General features: G+C 42.1%; 1 protein-coding gene across 1 annotated transcript in view; it reads left to right on the forward strand.

The window, feature by feature from the left end:
* Nucleotides 1–5,719, forward strand: part of Fam13a (family with sequence similarity 13 member A) — an 82,088-nt gene extending 76,369 nt beyond the window's left edge. Inside the window, exons 16-18 of the mRNA XM_051152264.1 lie at nucleotides 1,197–1,393; nucleotides 2,096–2,197; nucleotides 5,427–5,719. Of these exons, the coding sequence (XP_051008221.1) occupies nucleotides 1,197–1,393; nucleotides 2,096–2,197; nucleotides 5,427–5,553 (426 nt within the window). The 3' untranslated portion in view covers nucleotides 5,554–5,719. The remainder of the gene's footprint in view (nucleotides 1–1,196; nucleotides 1,394–2,095; nucleotides 2,198–5,426) is intronic.
* Nucleotides 5,720–10,034: the final 4,315 nt, after the last annotated feature.

Genomic DNA, 10,034 nt, shown 5'->3' on the forward strand with positions numbered 1-10,034 from the left:
TCAGTTTATCTGGTTCTCTCTAGAGCCAATTTATCCCTAGCTATGTTTTGGCCAGGACAGTAGACCAAATGCCAGGCCTTTGCCTGATGGCAGAGGCCCTTTCAGTTCTCCAAATCCTCACCTGTGTGACTGTCAGTCTATGCCAAGTTCACTTTAGACATTCACTAGACAGATTCTCAGCCTTATTCTGTTGGCACTGGATCAGGATAACTGCTGGGAGATGTTTCCTAGCATTCCTGCCTGCCACCCACAAGTTGCTACCATCCCCTCTTTAACTGTGACTACTGAAAGATGTCTCTAGATATTGCAAATACCAAGGGGATATAATCACCTCATTGATACCTCCTGTCCATGACCCAGCACTTTGTAATTCCCACTGTTAGGATTCTGCTTCAGTCTGCCTACCTGTGATGTCATTGTCTACCTGCCATGGGGATATGGCCCTGCCAAGTACATAAAAGGACAGACCTACCTTGCCTCTTCCTCTCTTCCTCTGTCTCTGTCTCTGTCTCTCTCTGTCTCTCTGTCTCTGTCTCTGTCTCTCTGTCTCTGTCTCTCTCTGTCTCTCTCTCTGTCTCTGTCTCTCTCTCTCTCTCTCTCTCTCTCTCTCTCTCTCTCTCTCTCTCTCTCTCTCTCTCTGTGGTATTCCTCCCCCCTTCCTTCTCTCCCCATGCTCACTTAATAAACTCTTCAGCTAATATCCTATCTGTTGTCTGGCATCTTGGCATGTTATTTCTTATTTTTAAATATAAAGCATACTGTGCTGAGGGGTCACATGATCCCCTGATGCTTGTCTATGGATTCAGTTTTTCCTTTTCCTAACCTACTTATAGAACTTGAACTTTCCAACTGCTTTTTATACTATTATCAAGATATATAAAGTAAGATAAATGTAGAGTCTATATTTCAGCAAACCAGATACCCTATCCACTCTGTCACTGATGTGTATGGGGAACAAACCCTTTAAGTCATCATTTCTATGATGGTATAAAGGGTGTCTTAAGTCATCAATTAATAATTGTTGACTGGTGGTTTCAAGCTCTGCCTTCTATACTTTGTTTTCATGCCACCATTTTAATAAAAGAGAGGACAAACTATATGAATCGGGCTAGTTAGGTGATTTCTGAATGACACTTACAATGGAAGCATGCTGCAACTTTGCTCAAAGTTTTATTGGGGTTGCCATGTACCTCCAGGAACAAGAGGAGGGCTCGGAAGATGACAGCTCCCCAAAACCAGACCTTCCTGTCACTCTGAAAACAGACTGCAGTGCACATTGCTTTCTGGACCAAATTGAAGATGATACTGATGGATTTATTTCACCAATGGATGACAAAATGCCCTCGAAATGCAGCCAGGACTCAGACCTTTCAAATCTCCACTCTGCTTCAATGTATGTTGTTTGGGCAATGGCATTATAGTGGTCTAATTCAAATAACAGCATATAAGTTAGTTTAGTCAAAGAGCCACAAGTGATTTACCTAGGGTACGTGCATATAGAGAAAGTAATGATTTAAAATAATGAGACAGGCTTAGTCGCTAAAGCCGTGAGTGAGCTTGAGGCTAGCCTGGGCTAGTAAATTCCAGGTCAGTTTAGAGCTGCAGAGTCCAACCTTACCTAGAAAGGGGCAGGGAGGAGAGGGAGATGAGAGAAGGAGGAAGAGAGGGAGGGAAAGGGAGAGAAAAGGGGCAGCATGGTTATCAATTTTCTCATATATGTTATCCCAGGTTATTTGAGGAAATTTTGAGATCTTGCATAAACAAGCGTAAGGTCTCTGACTGACACTGGGGCTCTCTGTCCACCACAACTCACCATGGAACACCAAGTACAGACATCACTTTGCTCTTTTTGAAAAATATATGACAAAGCACCTGAGGGCTTCATAAGATCTAATCATTCATAAGGAGCAAGGTCCCCAAGGAGCCCCCAGCATCTTGCCTGTTTTCCGAGGGTGGGCATTCAAGAGAAAGCACCCACAGTGACTTTTAAGTTGCTTTGTTTTCCTTCTCCCCAGTTCCTATCACATCACATGCTCATTACACGTCCAACAACACTTCACATTTAACTGTTTTGGAATTGATCTTCCTCATTTAGACCTGAACTCTTGGAATCCCTTCAGGAAATGAGAGAAGAAAAGAAAAGGATCCGAAAGAAACTTCATGACTTTGAAGACAACTTTTTCAGACAAAATGGGAGGTAAGCGTGTGTCTCCCTGTCCGTCAGCTCCCCATCGTCTCACTCTACATCCCAGGCCCTCCGCTTCTATCCCACCTGTAAGAGTGCTTCTGAAGTGGCAACTTTGCTGCATTCTCCTTGTAACCAGGTTCTCAGGTTTATATGCCTAGGGACCCTCAGAGATTTTCAGTGAGACCATGAGATGTATACATTTAAGGGAAAAAAAAAATGTTTCTTGTACAGTGTCAGGACCTGTGCTGAGTCTGCTGATATGCTAAGCTAACCTGTCACATTTAGTTCTCAGCTAAAATGACTAGCTCGGAGCTCAGTTTCAAAATTGACAGCATTGAATTTCTTCTCAGGAAGCAAGAGAGAAAAATGATACTTGGGACGGGGGTTGGGGTGGTGGTGGTGATGGTAGTTTAACCACAGTTGAAAACCCAAAGTTGCCCTGAAGATATGGCTCAGTTTGTACTACGTCCTGGCTTCACTCACTAGAAGAACTGGGATGGTCATTATCAAGGCTGAATGAAAACCATGTATGAGAGGCAACTGTGAATGTCTCTGCCGGGTGACTAGGTTATTTTTTACCCAGTGAGTTTTCAGGTGGTATTGATTTACCTGTTTCCTAACTTTGCTGGGAAAGTCTTTGTCACAGAGTCTGCTTCACATCATACCTGGGCTCAGGGATAGAACAGGTAGATCTGTGGTTCTCATGTGGAGTTAGGTTTTACCCTCCCAAATTAGTTTTACATAAATCCAAGGTAGGTAAACTGCAGTTTCTTTCGAGTTCTCCCTGGAGTGTGAGGATGTAAAAGAAGGTACAGCAATTCACTTTGACATTGGGACTGTGTTATGTCCCAGTTTAGGTGGAAGATTACATAAATTTATTTTTAGGATTTCTAACTTGGATCTACTGTATAATTACTTTTCTCAAAATCTGTACATGTTTATACCTAAATGTTTGTATTTCCCCCCCCCACACACACACACCACAGACTCTTTAGAAAATATGGATACAAGGACAAAAGAAGTAATTCCTAAAATAATAATAGTAATCAACACAAGTCAATTTATTATTAATTGTTATAAGTGTTGATTTCTGTATGCCTTTCATTTTTACATTTTCCCAAATATTGTATGTAGTATTCTTCACATGATCTATATATTGTGGAACCTGCAAAAGGGTTAAGAAAGTATAAATTGCGCTGGTGCCACATTGATGGAAGGAAAAAAAAAAACTGTCTTGGAATAGCTTACACCAGGATTGAGCAGAGATTTGAATTCTCCACCCCTCCCCTTGCGTCCTCCATCTGTCTCTAATGAGGGGCATTGCTCTATGCTTGTTTTTTAAAAATTTTATTGTATTAATTTATTCATATTACATCTCAATGGTTATCCCCTCCCTTGTATCCTCTCATTTCTCCCTCCCTCCCTCCCATTTTCCCTTTACTCCCCTCCCCTATGACTGTGACTGAGGGGGACTTCCTCCCACTGTATATGCTCATAGGGTATCAAGTCTCTTTCTGGTAGCCTGCTATCCTTCCTCTGAGTGCCACCAGGTCTCCCCATCCAGGGGACATGGTCAAATATGCTTGTTGCATTGCATAGAAAATATGGCATAAGAAGGGGGTGGGGAGCCATCGCTGTTTTTTTGTTGTTGTTGGGTTTTTTGTTTGTTTCTTTGGTTTGTTTTTTTTTTTGAGACAGTTTCTCTGTGTAGCCTTGGCTGTCATGAACTCCCTTTGTAGACCAGGCTGGCCTTGAACTCACAGCGGTCCACCTGCCTCTGCCTCCCAAGTGCTGGATTAAAGGTGTGCATCAGCACACCCAGAATCATTGGGCTTAATCTTTTTTTTTTTTTAAACCAGAATTTACAAAGGAAGAATTTACTCTAGGAACCCTAATGACCCAGAGTAGCATTGAAATCCACAAACAAATGCTTTCAACCTATAGCCACATACTGCTGCCAACATTAATGGGAGATACTTGTTTTCCTTATGTTTGCTTTCAACCTATTGACTGCGTTCAGTGGCACGCATGCACCACTGGTCTGAGTTGGGATGGAAGAACACATAATTTAAGATTCAAGCTATGCCTTTAGCTTATTTTGTAAAAACTGATTAAGTGAGAAATGCAAGACACAGTTACGTTAGATAAACTGTTTTCTTAAAGAGAAGTTAAAACAGGCTGACTTCAACATAGGGAAACAGATTGGGGGGGGTAGTTTTAGACTGCCTCAGACACACCATTAACTTGGTTGCAGACCTGGCAAAAAAAAAAAAAATTAATTTAGGAAGGCCGGAGAAAATTCAACAAAGCTCTTCCCACAACGAATGCTAGAAAGTGCACTGTCACTCATGGTTTAAAGTTGTGAGGGCCCAATGCCATTATAACATCTAAAGTCTCAAGTGTGAGAGCCTTTCACCCGGCTGATAGTGCTCCGTGGAAGTAGTCTTCTGACCCCCTGTCTTACAATCCTTCACCAAAGCAAGGCAGATGAGAATAAAATCGGTTTCATTTGCCCATTTTTTTTTTTGTCTCTCTATAGTGAAGAGAAAAGGAAGCAGGGTAATTGAATGCCTGCTACACGGATGCCAAAGTGGCTTCAATCAGCCTCCCATGAGTGTCACTGCTGGACACAACTGCATCTTGTGTAGCAGAATACAGACAGTGGCTCCTTTTGGTCAAGCTGTTGTGAGAGGTGTGTGAGGTTGTGTATACGAAGTACCACGGACCTCAGCATAAGCTTTAAGCCAGTGCTAGTGCATATAAGGGTGCATAAATAAATTACCCGGTAAACTACAAAGACTTAGCACTCTATGACCAGTTGCTGAATTCCAAAAGCAAGTCCGTAAGTAGGGATATTAAGTCTTCTTGAAATGCCTACAAATTGTGTGGATTGGTGGTTACAAGTTTAACTGGGTGAGCAGATAAGAGCACTTGCTACCCTTGCAGAGGACTCAAATCTGGTTCCCACATGGCAGTTTATAGGCATCTATATTTCCAGCTGTAGGGAATCCAGCGTCCTCTTCTAGATTAACTTTATAAGCCCTCGCGTTGCATGGTACCTCCAAAGAAAAACCACTTTTCACTTGTCTGAACCCATCCCATGTGGATACCAAGAGGCAGTCACCAACACAGATTCTACATTGATGGAATACACAAGTTTCCAAATTCCTGATGCATGTTGTCCTCTAGAAAGGGCAGAAAGTGACTCCCAGCTCCTCTTTCCTTTGTTTCTCTGTAGAAATGTCCAGAAGGAAGACCGTACTCCAATGGCTGAAGAATACAATGAATACAAACACATAAAGGCGAAGCTTCGGCTGCTGGAGGTGCTCATCAGCAAACGAGATGCTGATTCCAAATCCATGTGAAGGGCTGGCGGTGTGGATGACAGTTCTCCCAGGAAAGAACAGCTCTGGAAGGCAGCCTCGGAGCTGCACCTACAAAGCAAGCAATCTCCTGCCTCTGAGCGACCAGATTGGCTCCAGCTCCCTTCCATCGCCTGCCTTAGAAACTGCCTGCAAGGAAGCTGCCCGTGTGACCTGCCATGGGTGTTGTATAATGGGCGAGCCGAGACTCCTACACATGTCAACATGCACTGCGGTAGGGTCTTCACTGATATGAGCAGTGATTAGACACACCACCAAACCAACCCATCCGCAGGCGACCTCCTGTTCTTCCCCGACAACAGAAACATGAGGCCATTCTAAGACTGTGACAAACACCAGCTCAGGACTTCCCTCACAGAGCCTGCTTTTTGTGGCGGTCTGTACTCTCCCTGCAACCCCCCACCTGGTGACCATGCCTTGGCACACTATTTGCTGCCTTGGCCATTTCCCGAGCTGTACATAGTCACTCCCACAAATCCATTTCCCCATTCGCTCTCAGGTAGATGGAAGCTGCATCTGCCCAGTGGCAGGGCAGTCATTTCACTGATGTGCTCTCTCAGCTGACAGGCTTTAAGTCCCTGCCTCGTATATTTGTCTATTCTGAGGACAGAGCAGCTACAGAACTAGCTATGCAGATGCTATTTTAAAATCAGGTGACAGCTGAAGAGCCTGCAACTCTTTTCAAGACACTGACTGCACTTTCCAGTCTCAGACATTGATGTTGAACACAAAGCCAGGCCGGTGTTCCTATGATAAGCTGTTTGGGGCTCAATTTTCTTGTTGCACTAGCCAAACAAAGGGGTCTTGCATAATTATTAGACTAGGCATAGAATATCATGGGAGAGAGGGAGTCTGTATCAGCCTCCTTAACTTACCAGAGCATACTTTTTCTATGAAAGTAAATCTGCACTAAAACCCTGAAAAGGTAAAGCTATAGCGCTCAGAGCCCAGCTCATTCTCAAGGCAGAATCTAGATCACATTGTTTCCAAGACAATACATAAACAACGTGTTGTGTGGCCAATTTTAATTTTTTTCCCTTCAAAAAGACTGTGTCACAAAGCTGTCTATATTAGACATTTTGTAGGGACCAGGGGAGTTGACACCCAGTCATTCATCTCTGCTGTGTACTGCTGTCACTCTGACGTACTTCCTTTTCACGCCCGTGTCTGTCTGAAGAGCAGCACAAGCTTGATTTTTCAGGCACCTACACAAGGTCTGCGACAGCCTTGCTTCCAGAGGAGGACTGCAGTACAGGCCGGGCAGACAGCAGGAAGGCCCTGTTCTGTTTTGAGAGTCACCTCCTACAGGGTACAGTGTGAATGAGGAGAGTAGACATCTGTATCACCAGTTGTAGTAAGACAGGTTGGGGTTCTCAGGTCAGACAATTTTCAGCACTGTTCTCACTGTGGCTTTGTCATCAGGAGGCTCTTGCAGTAATGAGGATGGGGTGGGATGGGCGGAGAATTCCTTCAGTTTTGCTTTTACAAGTAATCACATAGAAGCATGAGCTATGGGTCAGAAATACTTTGTCGTCTTTTTTTTTTTTTTTTAATCTACACACGTAAAGATGGTACATACATAATCCTACAAATTTCAATGTACATGAAAATGCAGTTTGATGTTCTTTGCTCTGCTGTTTACATTTGCTATGATTTCAAGGAGTTATACTATGAATAAAATTATGTAATGTAGGATGTTTTCTATTTTTGAAGCCTGAACATCAATCATTTACATGACCAAAAATTGTATTTTTAAAAAGAAATCCATAGTCTGTAATTTTTAAGTACTTATTCTCCTAACTAAACTGTGGAATAACTCAGATCAGTACCAGTTAACTTTTAAAGTACATCTACTTAAGAGTAGTGTTTTGAAAAAAAAATACACTAGAGATTTTTTTAAAGCTGCATACAAATAAGAAGCTATTAGATGTTTTGAAATTCATTGTTTGCACCAAAGGTAAATGAACTAAGATTTATTCAGGACTCCCCATTCAGTTTTATGTGATCAATAAAATACCAAGTTATCGAAAAAATAAATCATGTATGGAATATCACGATTTTCTTCATATTTTCTATTTTTTCCCCCTAAAATGGAGCCCAAATGAAGGTGGGAGCTGTGTTTGCACTAGGTCTTCTCTGAAGGCACATTACTCAGCGGTTTCTAGCTCTGCTAAAAATGTGGGGGAAAATTGGTTTCCATGGCAACTGTCTCTGCAGCTCTGCGTCTCCAAGCACTAGAAGCAGCATCTTAATTGGCTTCGCACAAACAGAACTCTCTTTGCTCTCTTGGGAACGTGCATGTACATTAGCACATAGCAACAGAAATACTAAGGGTTATGTAAGAATACGCTTGACGATGTGATCATGAGGATTAATAGGGTGACAAAGGCATACAATGTTGGTAAGCACTTGCTTTTATTGTGTTTAGTCCAGAGTATACACTGAAATAGATTTCTATATTATTAAGTATGCACCATTACAGTATTTCCTCTTTTCATTATTCAGTCATGTTAGGTTTTACTTTATAAGGCATGGCGGTACAATGTTTCAGATAAAGCTGGCTTTGAAGTTAAAAAAAAAAAAAAACAAAAACCTTTGTAGACACGTTTGCACACACTTAGTGATCTTCATGAAAGGTCAAGTCAGATTTCAAATAGAAGAACTAGGCTCTTTTTTATTTCTAGACTTCACTATGAATCCTCGTTGCCAGTTCTAAGTTTTAACCTTACTTTGCATCAAAAGATAATTATTTACTACAGACCTGCAGCTGAGAGCTACTGTTCCTCTGTCTTACTCTGACGCAACACTTTAACAGCAGAGCTTCTTGCAGGCTGAGTCAGACATCTCGACAGTAGGACCAACAGAGCCAGTTCCTGCTGGTACCCTCAACACTACAGGAAATGTTCTAGGGCCTTCAGTCTTAAGAGCCCTGAGGGCTGGCTAAACTGTGAGTGGAGTTGAGCTTGCAATTCTTCGTATAGACTCAGAATGAAAGAATAAAGAATTGGCTACAATATCCTTTAGAGTAGTCTGTCTGGGGCTTCCTAGTTTTCAGTAGAGAACACTGAGTAGAGCTGCCATCTATCACAAATTTACACGGAAATGTCATAATTTAAACTTGATTTTATACCCTGGTAAAATGGTATTTTTCTGCTGCTGACAGTAGTGTACCACAGACTGCCGTGTAAAAAGCTAATTGCAGTCTAAGTTCCATTTTGCTCTCCTGAATGTTTTTTTCTGACACTCACATCCTGTGTTCCCCTCCCCAGCAGGGCAAGGTGGCACCCGCACTGTGGTCAGTGCCCACAGGGGGCTTTTTTCAGTGTCCACCAGGTCACAGCAGTAGGGAGAGACAAAACTGTATCCTGAATGTTGGAGCCACATTTTCCCTAAAGTGCACGTGTGTGTAGGAGAATCTAGAATGTGTTTTTTACTTCCCTTCATCGACAAAATTTTGTCCAATTGATCCTAAAATGCATTAAAGAAAACATTTTCTCAAAACACAATTCAACATGTTTTCAAATTGCTCTATTTGCACTGTGCACACCAGCATGGCAACCAATGCTAGCCAACACAGCATGCTCCAATCAAAGGTAATATGTACATACCCAACACTGCTCATGTCACTGGCCACTGCCCCATGATCACAGCACATATATGATACAGACCAAGGCCAGAACTGCAGATGCACATACATGTGTATGTGAAGGGAAAGTCTATGGCAGGTACAATTTCATATTATTTTGAAGGTCCATGCTTTTAACACCTCATATTTCCCAGAATGGGGCCATCTATGGTAAAGTGCATGGCCCAAGGAATCAGTTTGTTAACAGATCTAATTCTCCAAGTGAAGGCACGAAAATAACCAGAAATGGGTAAAATGTCACTATTATGGGCCCAGAATGATATTTATATGACATATAAGCAGAAAATATCTAAATTACCAATGTCCTTAATAAAGAGATATTGAATGCAAACCATTATGTACTTTTTTTTTACACAGGTCTGCATTTTGTATTAAAAATAAATTATTTTTAACTATAGAGGCTCTGCAGTTTGTGTCAACATCATGTGACTGAGCTGATGATGGGGTGTGACCTTTTGCTTCTTGTAGGATCCAGTGCTGGCTCACTTGAGTCTCTCCAAAGCCTCATGAGGATTAGTTTTTCCCTCTGGCTCAGAGAAGGAGGGCACTGCAAGGTGAAACAAATTGTGCACATGCGTGATAGTCAGCGTAGGAACTAGAAAAACAGGTTGTGCTTTCCACAGCCGCCTTTTACTTATTCACAACAGAGCGGAGCGGCTCCAGAAGCAAAAACCTTAAGGAGAATTCTCTCTAGTTCAGTACATTTCCAAACTCTACGAGGGCCCCTTAGGTACATATTTTAAACATTTACTATTCTGAAATTAAAGGACAGTAAAAAGTCTGGACAGAAGGCACTGCAGCTGTGTGAACACTTCAG

The sequence above is a fragment of the Acomys russatus genome, chromosome 10 (assembly GCF_903995435.1).
Source record: "Acomys russatus chromosome 10, mAcoRus1.1, whole genome shotgun sequence".
NCBI classification, from domain to species: Eukaryota; Metazoa; Chordata; class Mammalia; order Rodentia; family Muridae; genus Acomys; species Acomys russatus.